The sequence below is a fragment of the Narcine bancroftii genome, chromosome 2 (assembly GCF_036971445.1).
Source record: "Narcine bancroftii isolate sNarBan1 chromosome 2, sNarBan1.hap1, whole genome shotgun sequence".
NCBI lineage: Eukaryota > Metazoa > Chordata > Chondrichthyes > Torpediniformes > Narcinidae > Narcine > Narcine bancroftii.
Genome location: NC_091470.1, coordinates 150,407,508 through 150,426,365, shown reverse-complemented (window position 1 = coordinate 150,426,365; position 18,858 = coordinate 150,407,508). Strand labels below are relative to the sequence as shown.

Genomic DNA, 18,858 nt, shown 5'->3' with positions numbered 1-18,858 from the left:
TAGAGATGGGGAATGAATGCTGACCAGTGATGCCAAGATCCTGAAAAATTAATAAAGAAATGGATCACCAAATTCAATTCTAAATTAGTAAAACAGAAAATATTATGATTAGTGGAACATGGTTAGAGTAAAAGGTTAGCACAACACTGTTACAGCGCCAGCGACTCGGGTTGGATCCGGCGCTGTCTGTAGGGAATTCTCCCCGTGCCTGTGTGGGTTTCCTCCAGATGCTCCGATTTCATCCCACCTCTCAAAACGTTCCAGGTTTGTCGGTTAGTTGGGTGTAATCAGGCACCACAGGACCAGGGCCAGAAGGGCCTGTTACCGTGCTGTATGTCTAAATTTAAAAAATTTAAGATTAGATCAAAGGTTTTGCCCTAGGTGATATCTTTACATCGTCAACATACATTGTTTCAGAAATCTCTGGTTATAACCATGAACAATGGTTGCCAAGAGTGTGCAAGACAGGAATCAAACCATAGAATTACAGCACAGAAATAGGCCCTTCAGCCCTTCTAGTCTGTGCTGAACCATTTTTCTGCCAAATCTGACTGACCTGCACCCAGTCCATAGCAATTCTATACCCATCCCATCCATGAACCTGTCCAAATTCTTATTAAATGGTAAAGCAAAGCCTGCATCTTCCACCTCAGCTGGCAGCTCATTCCACATTCCCACCTATCTCTGAGTGAAAAAGTTCCCCCTGAACTTTTCCCCTTTCACCATTAACCCATGACATCTGGCTTGTATATCACCCATCCTCAGTGGAAAAAGTCGACTTACATTTACTCTGTCTATTCCCCTCATAATTTTAAATACCTCTATCAAATCTCCCCTCATTCTTCTATGTTCCAGGGAATAAAGTCCTAACCTGCTTAACCATTCCCTGTAATTCAGTTCCTGAAGTCCAGGCAACATTCTAGTAAATCTTCTCTGCACCTTTTTAATATTATTGATATCTTTACTGCAGTTAGGTGACCAAAACTGCACACAATACTCCAAATTCGGCCTCAGCAAGGTTTTATACAACTTTACCATAACATCCCAACTCCTATACTCAATATTTTGATTATGAAGGCCAATATGCCATATGCTCTCTTTATAAACCTACCTATCTGTGTCGCCACTTTCAAGGAATTATGTACCTGTATTCCCAGATCCTTCTGTTCTTCTGCACTCCCATGTATCTCCTTTCCTGGTTTGTCCTTCCAAAATGCAACACCTCACCCTTGTCTGCATTAAATTCCATCTGCCATTATTCAGCCCATTTCTCTAGCTAGTCCAGAGCCCTCTGCAAGCTTCGAAAACCTTCTTCGTTGTCCACAACTCCTCCAATCTTAGTGTCATTTGCAAAGTTGCTGATCCAATTTACCACATTATCATCCAGATCATTTATACAGGCGACAAACAACAATGATCCCTGAGGCACACCACAGTCACAGGACTCCAGTCTGAGAAGCAATCATCCACCACCACTCGCTGGCTTCTCCCATTCAGCCAACATCGAATCCAGAAACTTGGCTCAATTGGTAAACGCATGGAATGAAGCAGATCAATCACCAATACTACTAAATTTTCTCCTGAAGTATGAATGAGGAAAATAAAAGTGAATTCAATGCATCTTTAATTCGCACCCCCCCCCCCCCCACCCCCAAGAAGGCCCCACTTGGACATAATGACATAAGTTACAGGAGTGATGTGGAGCTGGCTCTCTTTACTTACGTGGCTTGGGACCAGCATGGAAGTCAATACGGAAGTAGTTACGCCAGGAAAACTTAGTGCTGGCTAGAAGTACAGCAATTCCCAGCCAGAATGATATTTTCCAACTTGGACAAAATTGAATTGGCATATAGGTCAGTATGAAATGCCAGGAAAAATTGGTACCAGCTGAAAGGTAAGTAGAACTCTGCCAACACAAATTTTGAGCATAGTTATCACCTAGGTCAATCAGAAATGCTGACTTCGATATAAATAATTGGTGTACCTCCAGAACGCACGCGGGTTGGCACTCAGTCTGCTAACTGAGCAGCTTCAGGTAAAACCACAGTACTGGAAAGCCAAATTTCCAGGAGAGGAAAAAGATTTAAATTACAGTCTTTGATCTTTTTTTATTTGGTCACAGGACATGGATGGTGGGGGCAAGAAGTTGAATGCAAAACCCCTTTGAAGGGTTTGCAGGTCAATTCAGAGACCATTTAAAGATCTGGATGGCAGATTTCCTTCTCTGACTGACATTAAAGAAATCAGGGTTCCTCCTCCCCCAGAAGACTATATAGTGGTTAACTTATAATTGCTCTGAATGCAGTTAAGATGCAATGAATAAAAAATGAGCAGATGAGACCAATACTCTGTAGTGTCTACGAATGAGAGGTGAACTAATTGAATTGTACAGGTTCCAAAGGGATAGCATTGATGCTGTGGAGATATTTCCTCTCCTGGCACAATCCTAAACATATAGTCTCAGGGAAAGGGCCAGAAAAATAAGGATGGATTTCTTCCCTCTGGATGGTTATAATTATTTTGAATTCTTATCCTGGCAAGTTGTGCATGTCATCATTAAATGAAACCAAGGTTGAGATAGGCATGTATTTAAATAGAGAAGAATTAAGTCTGAAGTGAATCGAGCAGAAAAGTGGAGCAGAGTCCAAATTGTGATCAGCCATGATCGTGAAATGAGGGTTGGACCCATGGGACTTTGGAACCAACTCCTGGTCCTTTTTATATATATCCAAATTATTTTAATTTCGTATTTTCACAGCAGGATTCAAACTTGCCTCCGTGAATCAGTGCCCCAGTCTATGGATAGCAGTTTAGCAACTTAAGCTTATAAAATAAAGCATTATACTTCACAAGTCACTAGTTTTACCTGCCGTATTAAAGCAAACCCAATAATCATGAAACTATGAAGCAATCTCTATTTTTCAATTTATTCATTTAGAGTAGCTCGTGTGGAAGAAATTCTACCCTGGACATCTGTTCACTTTTAAAGATTAACAAAATATACTACGAAAAATAGGACTACAAATCAAAGATTTTCTCAAATTATAAATTTTAAATTGAGACATACAGCACAGTAACAGGCCCTTTCAACCTATGAACCTGCGCTGCTCAATTACACCAGTTGACCTATAACCCCAGTTCATTTTGAAAGGTGGAAGGAAACCAGAGCTCCTAGAGAAAACTCACGCAGACACAAGGAGAATGTACAAACTCCTTACAGTGTAGGTTTATCTAGGGTATGGTATGGCAGTCAGGGCACATGTCTTGGATGCCACTTGAAGGGGGAGCCACTGTCCTCATCTGCCCAATATCGAACTACTGGGCCCCACAAAGAATCTCCATCTGACAAAAGAACTTCCGAAGTATGGGAAGAAGTTCTTTAATGATGCATTTTGCTTTCTGATGGAAATCAAGCCAGTGTCAGACAAGTAGAAGTAAACAGACTTTTCAAAGAGACCCCAAAGCTTATTGAATGGTCTCATTGTAAAGCTAATTCTAGCCATGAATAAATCATCAAGAACTAGATAAAACAAAGAGCTGTGAGGAAGGGATCCTCTGTGATTGTACAGCTCTTCCCGTGCTTTGTGAAGCACAATTATTTGTAAATATAATTGTCGTCAAGCTCGACTATTTTGTAAATTAAAATGTTTCTTTAGTTTGCAAGAATATGTGATTGGTTCTTATAAGGCTATTAGATTAATGGCAGATTGTCTCAGAAAGGCAGTGCCCGTGGTTAAACTGCAAAGCTACTGCCTGTGAGACTTGAAAAGTGAAATATTAAAGAAAAGGACAGGTCAAACCTGTCGTGAACAGAATTTGCTTGACTTTAGTAAGGGTACTGCAGCAATGTTCAATTCAATATAAACCATGTCATGACATAAATTGAAAAATTTTTTTGGTCAAGTATAGAGGTTTACCTTCCTCTCCCTCCTTCATCCCCCTCTCCCAACCCCCTTCTCCCCCTCACTCCCACCTTCTCCCATCTCTCCCCCCATCCCCCACTCATTCCCCTCCCCCATACCACCTCCCTCCTCACCTCTCCCCAACCCAACTCCCCTTTCCCCTCTCCCAGAATTCGAGACCAGCAGGAATCCCACCCTCTCCACATCTGCTCCAGGAAGAGGGTGGGGGTGGAATCCCAGACACCACATCTCGCAGGCTGGACACGGGGTCCCTCCAGCTCAATTCGGCAGCCCCGGCCCTAGAAGATTGGCTGGAAGCGTGGAGCAACCATCTGAGAGGGCAGGAGTACACCCGAAGCCCCAGCGAGTGGTGCAGAGCCCCGGCCACTCAGTGACAATTTGTGGCAACCTGCCGGCTGTGTCCCCGTCACCAGCCGCGCTCCCTGCACTCCGTGCAAATTGGATTAAATATTGACTTGGCATTGGTTGCAATCCACATGAATAACACGGGCCAGCCAGTTACCAAATACTCTGGTCAGGTTGGCTATTAAATGAATCAGTTGATGCTGATTTATATTACTACTACCAGCGACTTGGAGCAAAATTCATCACTGACTACATCATCTACCATGAAAAGAATATGTAAGGGGGTGAGGAATAAACACAAAAGTCTGTCAGTTCATTCAACTGCAAAATTCGAAGTATAAACCTACTTTTAAGCATGTCTTCCCTGAGAATGACACATTCCTGAAAATCTAAATAGCTTTAAAAACTCAGCAGGTCAAACAGTGTACTTTATATAGCAAAGATAAAGATACATGACCAACCCTTTGGGCTTGAAGCAGTCATCAAGGTGACCATCAAGTAATGTAGTTAGTGCGTGTACATGGTTATATCGAATGTTTTAAGTATATCATTCTGTTGGGGGTAGCCATACAGTGGCTCAGTTACAAAACATGGCCATTACAAACGGATAGTTGGCAACTATGGTATATGGTCAGCTAGAAGCATCTTGGGAAAAGTCAAATGCTTGTGAATTTCTTGTAATTAAATCATTGCTTATCTTAATGATACAAAAGCATTTTGAGTCACTGACGTTTTCAGACAGATTTTGTGATGAACTGGTTGGTGGTGACTGTAACAGTCAGTGTCAACACTCAAGCTTGATATGGGAGTAGGTGACACGGGATGCAGCAGGTCTTCTAACGGGGTGCGTTGCCAATGAAAGAATAGATGCGGCAATGCTCGGAACAAAGAGTGAGAAGAACTTGAGCAGGTGTATGAATAATGACAAATATTCTAAAATTTAAATGTAGACTTACAGCCTTTCCGGCCCACGAACACGTGTCCCCAAATACCCCAACAACCCCTGTATGTTTTGAAAGATGGGAGTGAAGGGTTGAAGTAAGTTTTAACTGGGGGGGGGGGCAATTTCAGTGCTTGCCATAGATGTTATTTTCCCGAGATAAGCCACTGCCTGACAGACAGCGTTGGATTCAAACTCAGTAGGAGATGCTGCAACAGCATTGCGCTAACCATTACGTGCTGCCTCGTTTATATGCAAATACACTGTACAATCTCATTAAGTTTGTCTGAAAAATCTCTATTCAAATATTTCCATTACTTTGAAGATACAGCAGTAAGCAATGAAGATGAAGCAATCCAATTTTTAAATTGTATGAGCATCATTACATGGTTTATTTAACAATAGGTTCAAGCATCTTGCCATCACCCCAAGAATGCACTTCACAAATCATATACCTGTATTTAATTCACCATTCCCAAAAAGTCTAGTTTAAAAGCTGAAGGCAGAGGTTGCGGACTGGCAAGTCATCAGGAATTAAACCATAGATTCTTAAGGTGGGGTGTGGGAATACTTTGGTGGGGCGTGAAGCTTAATAAAGCTTTTAGTGATGTGTAGAAGTATTTTGGGAAATAATTTAAAAATTGGTCTGAAAAAATAAACTCGTTATGTTGGTGTGAAAGATGTGACTTGGCAACACTGAGTACAACACAATTGTGGTAACTTCTAAGTAAAATCACTTTGTTCTTTTTATTTTCATAACATGTTTTTGCTCTTCCAATGTTTCTCCATTGTTTTTCTTATTTTAACTGTTGTAATCCTTAGTTAACATTATAATTACAATTTTTTTTGACTGGTATTATTATCATCCATTCCAAATGATCTCATTGGCGACGAGGATTCTAAATTATTTCCACAATCAGATGAAATGCACCACCAAAGGTTGACTTGATGGATTCTAGGAATGGAACATTTTCTCTGTGCTTCTAGAGTTTGGGGATAATTGGAGGAGACTTCATTCAAACTAAAAAACATCCTTATATAGCCCCTCAGACAGGATGCAAAGAGGATGTTTTTCCCCTCTCTAGAAACAAGATGAATTGCAGAATAGAACCAAGATGAGGAGCAATTTTATCATGCAGGTGTAATACTTCATTCAATACTGAAAATTATAGATTTACTTTTTACTTTACAATGCCAAGTCAATACCCCTTTACTTTTTCAGTTCAGTAGTGAGTGAAACTTGTTTCTGTATGTATCTTAAGGTTGTAACTAACAAATTTAGTCCCTTGAATCAAAAAAATCTGCAGCCAGCGACAGGGGCAAAGTTCCCTCTGAAGTGATGACAAGTGTTTGAGATGGTTGACATATTGAAGTAGTAGTTGAATATGGAATATGTGTTCCAGTGTATTCTTGTCCTTCATTGCATTGAAATGCACTTGCAGTAAATTATTTAATTGAACCTTCTTTTGAATATACAACTTTTTTCCGCTAATGGTGGGGCAAATGCTTTTTTTGAAAAATTAAAGTGGGTCCTAGGACAAAAAAGGTTGAGAACCAATGATTAAACAGATTTAAACAAATTAAGCCTCTTGTCTCATTTTTCTGACCTAGTAACCCATTTTCTTCTCTACACAAATATTTGAATGCACACTCAAATGCCAAAGCCAAGCACACATGTGCGTCAGGAATCACAGGGACAGTGAATGGTTCTGCAAATGGGACTGAGCAGACGATACATGAGAAATTCATTACTCAGTTATGATCTACATTACAAGCAGTTACCATTTAATTTTAAATATTCTACTGAGATACAACACACCCATAGACTATGGTAATAACCTTAAATGTAAGGTTAGCGACTTTAGCCAATTATCACCTTTATCAGGGTTATTAACACAGGCTATCAGCATGGTATCTCATAGACGCTACACAAAGATGAAAGCAAAAATGTGTATCATAGTTCGTAGAATATAAATGTGGACGCCCTTGAAAATCCATGGCCCATAGCATTTGTTACTTGGACTACTACGTTAATCTGGCTCTAATTATAACAATGTCTTTATTGTAAGAATATTTAACTGGTTGTGAAGGTACATAATATCCCAAGGCTGTGAAAAGGTCCTGTTTAAAGATAAAAAATTTTTAATTATCTTTTCTTTTGCAAATTTTACCTCATCATCATGGACCAGTTCCTTCTTTACGACCTTCATTGCATAAATACAGTCATTTTTCTTCAAACGTACAAGGAGAACTTTAGCATAACTTCCACGTCCAATGACTCTTAGAAGGTCAAAATCTTGCAAAGCCAATACTGAAGAAATCTTGATTCCATCAACGCCATCAACCACTGGCTTGAGATCCTGGGGACCCAAATAAAACAAAATAATTTAGCACAATTCAAAAGCACAATTGTTGGCTTACAATTAAACTTGCTCCAAAAAAAAAGGCAATGTGAATGAACGCATCCAAGAACAATTAATGCAATGAATCACTGCAAACACTCAAAATAATTCCTTTGCAGAGCAAAGTTTCAAGAGTAATTAAGGAATGTAAACCTGAGGTCAAGATCAGATCAGCACCATCTTATTGAAACATGGGGCAGGCTCAAGGGGCCACCTGCATTTGTTCAGATAAAACTAATTTCCTAGAGAATTCAAAATATTATCAAAGGGCAACTATAATGTTTCTTTGTGTGTGCAAGATGAATATGCACCAGTTAAATTTAAATATTTCTGATAAATTTAATGAAAATATTTAAGACTCACCCCTCAATCTGCAACATAACTTTCTCATTTAAAAAGAAAGGCAAGACCCTGGACATTCTTAACAGTTGATGTCACAAGGCAAATTCAAGAATTATTACAGTCATAAATATATAAGCAATAGGAGCAAGAATAATCATTTGGTACTTTAACACTGCTGTCTGGAAAAACAACCAACTGAAAAACCTCACAAAGATAAGCGTATACAGAGCCGTTGTCATACCCACACTCCTGTTCGGCTCCGAATCATGGGTCCTCTACCGGCACCACCTACGGCTCCTAGAACGCTTCCACCAGCGTTGTCTCCGCTCCATCCTCAACATCCATTGGAGCGCTCACACCCCTAACGTCGAGGTACTCGAGATGGCAGAGGTCGACAGCATCGAGTCCACGCTGCTGAAGATCCAGCTGCGCTGGATGGGTCACGTCTCCAGAATGGAGGACCATCGCCTTCCCAAGATCGTATTATATGGCGAGCTCTCCACTGGCCACCGTGACAGAGGTGCACCAAAGAAAAGGTACAAGGACTGCCTAAAGAAATCTCTTGGTGCCTGCCACATTGACCACCGCCAGTGGGCTGATAACGCCTCAAACCGTGCATCTTGGCGCCTCACAGTTTGGCGGGCAGCAGCCTCCTTTGAAGAAGACCGCAGAGCCCACCTCACTGACAAAAGGCAAAGGAGGAAAAACCCAACACCCAACCCCAACCAACCAATTTTCCCTTGCAACCGCTGCAATCGTGTCTGCCTGTCCCGCATCGGACTGGTCAGCCACAAACGAGCCTGCAGCTGACGTGGACTTTTTACCCCCTCCATAAATCTTCGTCCGCGAAGCCAAGCCAAAGAGAGAAAGAAAGAGGCATTAATCACCACCTATAATAGTGATTCAGTGAATGACTTGCTGATCAACATAGTCTTGCTGCAACATGATTACCTTAATATTTAGAAATCTATCACTTTTAGTATTGAATGAGGTATTGCACCTGCATGATAAAATTGCTCCTCATCTTGTTTCTAGAGAGGGGCTAAATAAGGATGTTTTTTAGTTTGAACGAAGTCTCCTCCAAATATCCCCAAACTCTAGAAGCACAGAGAAAATGTGCCATTCCTAGAATCCATCAAGTCAACCGTTGTTGGTACATTTCATCTCGTAACAAGTATATCGTTTTCAAAGCAAGATCACAAAAAAAATGCACAGAATACTTCAAGTGCAATTCACCAAAGCCCTAAATAATCCTTCACTCTCATAATAAGGTCAACATGACATTTGATACATCTGCATGCTGTCTTTCAGTGATACCCAGATCCCTCTGAACATTCACATTCTCCAGTCCATCTTCTCCATTTAAAAAAAAGTGTACAAATTTGGAAATTTCATCTTTTTCATATTTATACTGTATCTACCATGTTGTTCCCTACCCACTCAGCTTTTCTACATCCCACTGTAGTTTCTCTATATTTTTCTTCGTACCTCACCATCTGACCAGATTTTGTACAATCAACACACCTCACATTTTTGCATTTTTAAAAACTTTTCAGTTTCGTGAATTCAGGGCAATGCCTCCATATATACATCAACTTCTGAGATTGAACAGGACAATATAACACAAGTAAATCAAGAGGTTCTGAACAGCTTTCCAACTCTTTTTAGTACTCACATTGACGTTAACAATCAAAGGAACTGCTCACATTAACCGTCCGAGACATTCATATTCACAAAGCCATATTTATTTATTTGTATATATGAATACTTGTTCTGCATGTGTATTGTTTGTCTGTATGATGTCTGGTTGTGCGTGTTTTGCACCGAGGACCAGAGAACACTATTTCGTCAGGTTGTACTTGTGCAATCAATTTCTCCATCATTGTGTTTTTTATTTCAATCTCAAACTTTTGCATTTTATTCCAAATCCTCAAAACCTGTTTGATCTGTTACAACTCTACCTCAGCTGAATCTGGCATTTCCACCTATAATAGTGATTCAGTGAATGACTTGCTGGTTTCAGTTTCTCAAAGCAAACAGTTTAATTTTGATTTAGTGCTGGATGATTATGGTTGTAATTGAAGCTAATAGCATAATGCATGATTGGAAAATATAAAGCCCTTTCAAATAGGGCAAAAATCCAAATGTAAAGGCGGAGAACCTTTGCCAAACACATAACCACGTACCTCTCTGTCTGAAGGATGTCCCTGAGCCGCATAATCCAACCCCTCTTGGAGAGAGATAGTCAGAGGAGCACAGCGCTCAGCTGATTGATCTGAATGTACAGCCATGCTACACGGCTATTTAGGGGCAGGCTGATGACGCCATCAGCCCGCGACCCATCTCCTCACTGTCAGGGCACTGGGAGCCAGCAGGGCAGCGGGAACCGTGGAGGCAGCAGGAGCTGTCAGCGGGGATCATCAGGGCAGTAGAAACTGTTGGCAGGACAGTGTGAACTGTCAGCAGGGGCCAGTGGGGTGGTGGGAGCTGTAAGCAAGGGCCGGAGGGGCAGCAGGGGGAGCCGGTGCAGGCTGGGGCAACCACACCCGGGTCGCTTCGGCCTTCGGGGCTGCTCTTTTCAGCTCAAAACGTGGCAGAGCAATGACGGTCTTCCCTACCCATAATTTCCCCCAAGCAGATGGAACTGTTCTGGGAACCACAGAGTGGTTCCACCTGCCTGGGGGATTATGGGTAGGGAAAACATCCATTGTTCTGCCACATTTTTATGACAGGTGGTGCTAATGGCACCAGTGCCCCGCCTCCATCAGATCCGGAGGGGACTACGAGGTGCCTCTGAATATGAATGGGCTGCTGTCTGAAAGTTAAGTTCTTAGTTTTCTATCTGCTCTTGTAGACGGCCTCAAGGCGGAGGCCTGACATGAAATGGCCTACAGAGAGATGGAAGAGATGCAGCACAGAAACAGGCCCTCCCGCTCAAGTCTGCAGCAACCCTCAATTACCATTTACACGAATTATTCTACCACTCACTTACGCACTAGAGGCAATTTACAGTGGTCAATTAGCCTACCAATGTCTCGGTCTTTGAGAAGTGGAGGAAACTCGCACAAGTACAGGTGAGACCTGCAAATTCCACAGAGACAGCACCAAATGCTGGAATTAAATCATATTTCTGGCACTGAGTTGGCTGACAAACATCCTTCAGAAAGGACACCTTGGTCAGGTTAATGTGATTTCATGGGAGTCTTCTCCAACAACCACAAGCATCTCCCTCTATTGCCCTTTGGAGGCAGTGCAACAAGCCATTCAATCGCGTGACTGCAGAACAGAGAATCCGAATGGCATCATGAGCGTACCTTCATTCTTAGCTCTTGCAATATAAATTGGTTGAAACTTACTTTACCAACCACAACCTCAGCATTCATTTATTAGGTGATAATTCACTGCAATACTCACCTCACCCCCCCAATTTCAATTCGAGTTCTTTTAGTCATGGCCAACTGTTATGGAGGTGCTTTCCAAGTATATAATTAGATACTCTCTTTGAAGAGCCTGTACACATCAGCAAACTATTTTATCATAAATGTTAAAGCCTAAACCTAACCCCATCTCCAACATCTATACACTCATGCCTCTGGCAGCATTGGGAAAAGAGCAAAACTTTGGCTATTTTCTGTCTTCACATTAGCTCAGAATGAGGATAATAGCTTATCTTAACCAACCCAATATTAAAATTGACCTTGAACCAATCTAAACTGTAGGAACTAATCACCACATCAGAGGAATCCAACAAGCTCTGACAAAACCATATATAATTGCAGTAATTTTACTATTAATTGCAAAACATACCTCTGAATCATCTGTGACCTTGTCTAATTTAGTCCGACTATGTGGCAGGTATGGTACAACTGCAAAGGAAAGGGAACAATTTTACTGGTCTGGCCTGAATTTTCCTGTTTACAAAATAAGTGTCCTAAGAATATTGAGAAAATGAAAATGCAAACTTTAGAAAATTGAAGTACAAATTGAAAATGTCAATCAAGTCATCACTGGTGAATAAATGATAACCTGTCCAGCCTTTATTGAATTAATAAAAAGCAGAACTGCTGGAAATTCTTAGCATGTACCCTGCCATAGGCCAACCCTCCCCCACCCTCACACACTCCCCATAAATCACTCGTCACTTTTACACAGCTGCTGAGGAGCAGAAAATTTCAAGAAATTTCGAGTCAGATTTTATTATGTAAATTCCAACCTGTAATTTTTCCACCGGAACCCCTACACAGTTTTAAGGAGCCAGCTGCCGTGTAAAATGACTGCAGCCATGCCATAACAAACGATGTTCCCCATTCGACAAAGTCCGCAACACAGGGCTGTGTAAAAGTTCCCTAAAAGTGCTCCTGTGTAAATGACCACACTGGGACATACCGGAGGTTAAGTGTGCTGGGTTTTTTTTTTGAATAATTGCAAAGTTTCTCTGTAAAGATGCCAACTGAAGTGAACCTGGAATCAACTTAATCCATAACACTGAATGTCAAGGATCAGTATTTTAACATTCCTATTGGCCACAGTTCTAGACCCTCCATTTTTGTGCTGCTAATGTTACTCGTCTTTGAATATCATCTTTCCATCTATAGAGAAGATACAATGAAACTGGAAAGGTGCAGAACCTATTCATGAGAATGTTACCAAGACTGAAACACTTGAATAATGGATGATGGATAGGCGAGGACTTTTTTTTAATCCACTGGAACATAGGAGGCTAAAGTTTTTAAAATCATGTGGGGCACAGACAAAGATACAAGGTGGGGGGGGGGGGGGGGAAGATTTGAAAGGGATCTGAGGGACATCTACTTCACACAGAAGGAAGTAGACATATTCAACAAGCTGCCAGAGGAAGAGGTAAAAGTGGAAACAATTGTAATCTTCAAAAATACATTTAGACAGGTACATGGATAGGAAAGGTTTAGAGGAGTTTGGGCTGAACGCAGGCAATGGGTCTTCCTTGGTCAGCAGGAAGTTGGGCCGAAGGGCCTTCAGTCAAACTCTATGACAGCCCTGCTAAGCATCAGTTCCAACAGCCTTTCAGTCAATTGCTTTTTGTTTCCAGTCACTGTGACAATTTTCAATCTACATCCCTAATTTCCAGAGGACATCATCTCTTAACATTTCTTTTCCTATGATATCAATCCTTCACTCTTCCTCATGAAATACAATGTCTGCATCATCTTCAAGAAGACCAATTTTATTTATTCTGAATCTTTTCTAATCCTCTTTTGCCAAACATTTTCAGCCCATACTTCATTTTGTTACCTCTCTGCCCTTTAATTACAAGACTACTTTTGGGCTTTAAAGATAGTCATCAATATTATTTCATGTGCTCGCTTTCTCATCCCACTTTTTAAATTTTTTTAAATTAGAATTTTTAAAGTTTAGATGTTCACCACGGTAACGGGCCATTTCGGCCCATGAGCCCGTGCTGCCCAATTACACCCCCATCAATCTACACCCCCGGTATGTTTTTGGGAGGAAACCGGAACCCCCCGGAGAAAATCCACGCAGAGAACATTCTTACAGACAGCGTGGATTTCAAAGCTTGGTCCGGTCCTGATCGCTGGCACTAACCGTGCCGCCCTTTCGTTTACAATTCAACCTCTGCACTTTCTGCAGAAATTCCTCTGGAAATCTGTCACTGGATTCCATTTTTTTTTGCATAATTCTATCCTCTAATCCATCCATCTCAACCTTTTTTTTTAACCCCCCACAATGCCCCACCCCCTTAGGACTCTGATCAAAATTTCTGGGTCCCCTTCCCTGTGAGGTTTCTTCCATATTTCTCTCCTACTGACGACATTAAAAATATTTATGTTATTGCAAGGTGAAAACAAAACAAGGCTTTGAAGTAAACGTGCTGTTGAAAATGGCTGCTCTAACCTATCAGGGCCAGAAACCCACCCTTTCACTGAGAAGGACTACTTTTGGTCAGAACTCGCAAAAGTTTTTTTTTTAAATGCCTCCCACTGCTCTGATGCCTTCAAGCAACTGACCTCAGTTAACTATTTCCAACTATTTTCACCTAATAGATTAATAAATTAATGACAAGACAGAAATTTGGGATTGGCGGCTAATTTGCATCTTTTCCAAATCTTAATGTTTAAAAAATGTCTTCTATTTATCACAAACACAGTTGTGAAGGGAAACCTTTCATATCTAGTACTCATGTCATTTATTCCACCTGTTTACTCATTGAAAATTCATTTCACTGAAATAATGTCTCTTCATTATTGCACAGGGAAAGAAAAAGCTTAGGTATTTATTCAGATTTGAACTTTAATTCAGGTTGTTTATAATATTAGGAGAGTTGGTGGGCTGCATGTAAACGGGGGTACCAAATATCCATCATAGAAAACTTCACCAATCTCTCAACTGATATAACTTACATTTTAACAATGACCTAAACATATAAAAAGCATGATTAATATATTATATAAACCCATTGACTGAAAACTCTGTGATGAAACGAGCAAACTGTTACAGCCATACAAATTGTGATATCCAGGCAATTATCACTGTAAACTGTTGAGAAATTTAGGTGTGAGACTTGGCAAATGCAGTGGAGCAAACGTTCTCGGAGTGTGGGAAAAAGAATAACCCAAAATCACAAATCCAGACACAAACCAACCACAAGGTCAGTTTGGACAAACCTTGGGATATTGTTAGGTTTTGTGATTTGGCAGAAAAGGTTAAAATTAAATAGAATCTGGGGAAAATGTGAAAGTCTCCTTAGTGTGAGACTGCAGAACTTCAAGACGCAGAAAGAGATGTCATCACAGTACATAATTCACAAAGAACTAGTCTATTGTACAATAATTAGGAAAACTAACAGAAGGTTAGTTGCTGGGGAAATTGAATTCAAAACTTGGTTTGAGGTGTAACCCATTGGTGGGTCGACTTCTGGAGTACTGTCTATAGCACTGGTTTTATACAAGAAAGGATATACTCTAAATTTTAATTTTTAAAAATGTTAAAATTTAGACAGGCCCGTCCATCCCATGAGTCTGTGCTGCCCAATTACACCCAAATGACTGACAACCTTGATGTATTTTGAAGGGTGGGAAGAAACCTGAGAACCAGGAGGAAACCCAAGCAGTCACAGGGAACCTACAAACTCCTTACAGACAGCCCTGAAGAAGACTAGAAATTTCATAATACTAACACATGCAGTGGACTTTTAAATTTTTTTTATAAAGGTTGGGCAAGATGGGCTTGTACCTGCTGGAGTTTAATAGGAGAACGTGATTGACCCATTTTGACAATCTGGATGTTTCCTCTTGAGATAATATGCCACCAGGAACTACTATTTCAAATTATGGAGCTGCCCATCTGAAATTACACAATTATTTTCCTCTGAAGGATTATCAGTCTTTGGAATTTCCCACAAAAAAGTCAGTTAGAGCTTAGATTCACCTAATAGATTAATAAATTAATGACAAGACAGAAATTTGGGATTGGCGGCTAATTTGCATCTTTTCCAAATCTTAATGTTTAAAAAATGTCTTCTATTTATCACAAACACAGTTGTGAAGGGAAACCTTTCATATCTAGTACTCATGTCATTTATTCCACCTGTTTACTCATTGAAAATTAATTTCACTGAAATAATGTCTCTTCATTATTTTAAAGGCAGAGGTAGATTGATTCCTCACGAGCAAGGGATGAAGCAGTTGAGGTTACAATTAGATTAAGTTTATTCCACCAATGAATGTGGCAATTCTAAAGGGTTGAAAGGCTTCCTCTATCTTCTGCTAAAATTTTGTAGGCAAGAGCAATGGAAAATTGTACAAATGATTTTCTGAAGTTATCTTATTATCCACAAGAGGTCCCCAGAGGAACACACCAATCACACATCTAGAAACGAGCAGCATTTTGATGCTTAAGCAGTCAAAATTACATTTTAAAAACCAAGATAAATTGATAGTCATACACAGCCTGAAAATATTAGGTACATCTGACCACGGTTTTGTTACTCTTTCATGCTTTGATCAAAAATATTTGCAGGCAATAAATTTTATTTTTTTAATCCTAATAAGGTACGTGGTTCACATTATTCAATATTTCTAAGGTCCCCAATCAATCTTCACATCAAATATGCCAGTTGCCACTCCAAACCAAAACCAATGTCATGTTTATTTCCCGTCCCTTGCACCAAAGCAACGCTTGATGATTCAGTGAATCGGCAGGAGCATAGGGATGAAAATGAAAACTGTGATTTTAACACAGTTCTTACCAAAAATTATTTTTCTAAATTTGAAATCTAAATGTTCCAAAGTAATTTTGAAGGAGTAGCTGCATTAAAGTCAGAGCATCTCCTGCAGATCATGTAGGAACCAGAAAGATCCAACTAAAATTGGGTTTACCAAGACATATTCTTTTAGAACAAACCAGTCCATTGAATGAACTTATAATTTCCTTGCATTTCAGGCTTCATTGAATATAAAAGGCAGATGGGAAGAAAAACCTAAAGACAGGAAGAGGAAAATAATATCAGGGTTAGGTGATGTCCAGTATGATTCACAAAACAACAATCCACAAACATAAGATGGTAATTCAAGATTCTTTTATTGTCATGTAATAAAACAGATGTAATACAGTAAAACTCCTGTTATCCGGAATTCAAGCAACCAGCAAACTTAAGCAACTGGCAAAAAAATAAAAATAAAAATCTAAATAAAAGGTTAAAATTTTAAAAGCAAATGTTCTCTGAAGTAACAAACTTTTGGGAACAAATGGGAGTAAATATTCAGTCATCAGAGTGTCTTGGTCATGCTTTGCTCGTAGCACCTGTTTAAATAAAGTTATGTGAAACAGCAATGGTGTTGCAGAGGATGAAGAGCTGGTTGATGCTGCTCGTCATTGGGGTGACTCTCTTAAAGTGTCCCCTTATCCCTGCTTAGTATGAGTCTACATCTTTATTTATATTACTGTATTAAGGCTATATCTGTAAACTTGGGGGAAGGGATTAATTATTTATAATGTTATTGTTTGTCTTTTGAGCAGATCCGTGGAGGAGGAAAAACCTGCAGATGCAGCAATGGATAAATGTTTTCAAAGAATGTGACTGTAAATAAAGTAAAATATTTAGGTTTATATATTTACGCAAGTGAACTTTGTTCAGTGAAAGTACAATGTTGTATTTTTGCCTGTCAAACTGCTTATTCTTAATGCAGATGTATTAGTTAGGCATTGTAAGAATGAGTCCCTGCAACTGGAAAACTCACTTATCTGGCATCTACCAATTCTTGCAGGATCCTTATACCAGGGGTTTTACTGTATTTAGTCGGCAGAAATTGCATGGCATCGCTTACAGTCTGAGAAAGAGAAGCAAAAGAGAGTCCCTTCAGAACCAGTCATCTAGCTATTTATTTATTTATTTTACCCAGCCGCTGCATTCCAGGAAATTATTCCCATTTTCCCAGAATGCATACCTCCTAAGCCGCTTATAAATTTCCTGGAACGCTTGCTGTCTGAAGTTAACTGCAGGCATTCTGTGAACAATGGGCTGATGAATAGAATGTATCAATGATGTCCAATGACGCATAGTGTGCACTTCCGCTATGCTGTCTAAAGTCGCGTAAAGAAATGGTGATTTGGAGTTTTGGTCGATGATGTGTGAATGACCAATGCCAAGATGTCAGACTTTATTCAGACCAGTAAAATCATGCAAAGTCCATCTAAAAACATAACTGAGTGTCCAAGGATTCACTTCCAGAGCTCCCACTGCCTCTGCAGCCACACTGACTTCAGTCCAAACCAGCAGCTGCAGATCCAAATCTCCAACATGAACAGAAAGCCTTCAGCACCTTGGGCACCCTCTCGCAACCCGGTTCTGATACCTGGTACCCCTTCAAACAGTCTCGAGCCAATCTCCAACAGTCTGCAGCTTGGCGTAAGTTCTTTGACAGCAGTCACCAGCAGCTTGCAGCCTGAACAAGTCCGCTCCTTGAGTCACCAACAGCCTTCTTCAGTTACAGACCCGCTCACTGGTCCACCTCATGGTCACCATCCCATTGGGCTGTCTCCTCTGCTTCACCTTCTCAAACAGAGGGGTGGTCTCCCCTTATTCTGGTGCCCTGTGCCAGTCCTCTGCTTCCCTCGAGTCTGTAACCTCCTCGAAGCCGCCGCTGAATATGGAAGATGCCAACTTGGGCCCAGACCCTGCGGTTGCAGAATTTTTAAAACCACCATTAGGCTCCTTTAAAAGGCCATTTAAGGCATGTACAGAGCCACTGGGAGTTGGACTGGGCAGTAGAACCTGACACAGGAGGGTTGTGTCTCTGCTCCCTGCTCCTCACAGGTCCACTCCAGTGATAACGCTGCCGCAGCTCCGCCATTTTTTTTTAAACCAATGCGCAAACCAACTATTTTATTGAATACCACTGATTAAAACCACAAAATTCTAAAGATTCATAGAAACATATAACACAGGAACGAACCTTTCCAAACCACTTCCTTCATGCTGACCACAATAATCCCATGTGCCCATATTAAGCCTGAATCCCTTTACGCCTTTCCTATTTAATTATCTGTCCAAAGCTTTTTCAAATGCTGTAATTGTATCTATCACCATTATGATGTCTGGTGGTTTGTTTCAGATATTCATCACCCTCTGTAAAAGGAAAAAAAACACTAAATTTCTCTCCTCTCACCTTTACCCATGTCCTCAATCCTGGAATAATAAAATTCTGACTAACCTTATCATAATTTTATAAACCTCTCCAAGGTCATCCCTTGACTTCGACATTCCATTGAGAATAAACCCAGCCCATCTATTCTCTCCTTTTAAATGCAGCCCTCTTGCCCTGGTGAATTTCTTCTGTTGGTACCATATCTCATGTAATGTGGCAGCTAAAACAGTATATAGCAATCCAAGTATGTCTGATCAATTTTA

At 40.4% G+C, this 18,858-nt stretch overlaps 1 protein-coding gene across 10 annotated transcripts in view; it reads right to left on the bottom strand.

Annotated features, from left to right (window-relative positions):
• The window catches only part of prkcz (protein kinase C, zeta), a 279,023-nt gene that overhangs the window by 90,499 nt on the left and 169,666 nt on the right, over positions 1-18,858 (bottom strand). For 9 of the 10 annotated variants that reach the window (XR_011351704.1, XR_011351707.1, XR_011351705.1 and 6 more), the window contains exons 8-9: positions 11,760-11,818; positions 7,380-7,568 (exon numbers count right to left, since the gene is read on the bottom strand). Coding sequence is in view for 6 of the 10 variants with exons in the window: in XM_069918552.1 (XP_069774653.1) it covers positions 7,380-7,568; positions 11,760-11,818 (248 nt within the window). In the remaining 4 variants the exon portion in view is untranslated. The remainder of the gene's footprint in view (positions 1-7,379; positions 7,569-11,759; positions 11,819-18,858) is intronic. The other variant, XM_069918554.1, reaches the window with a different exon arrangement.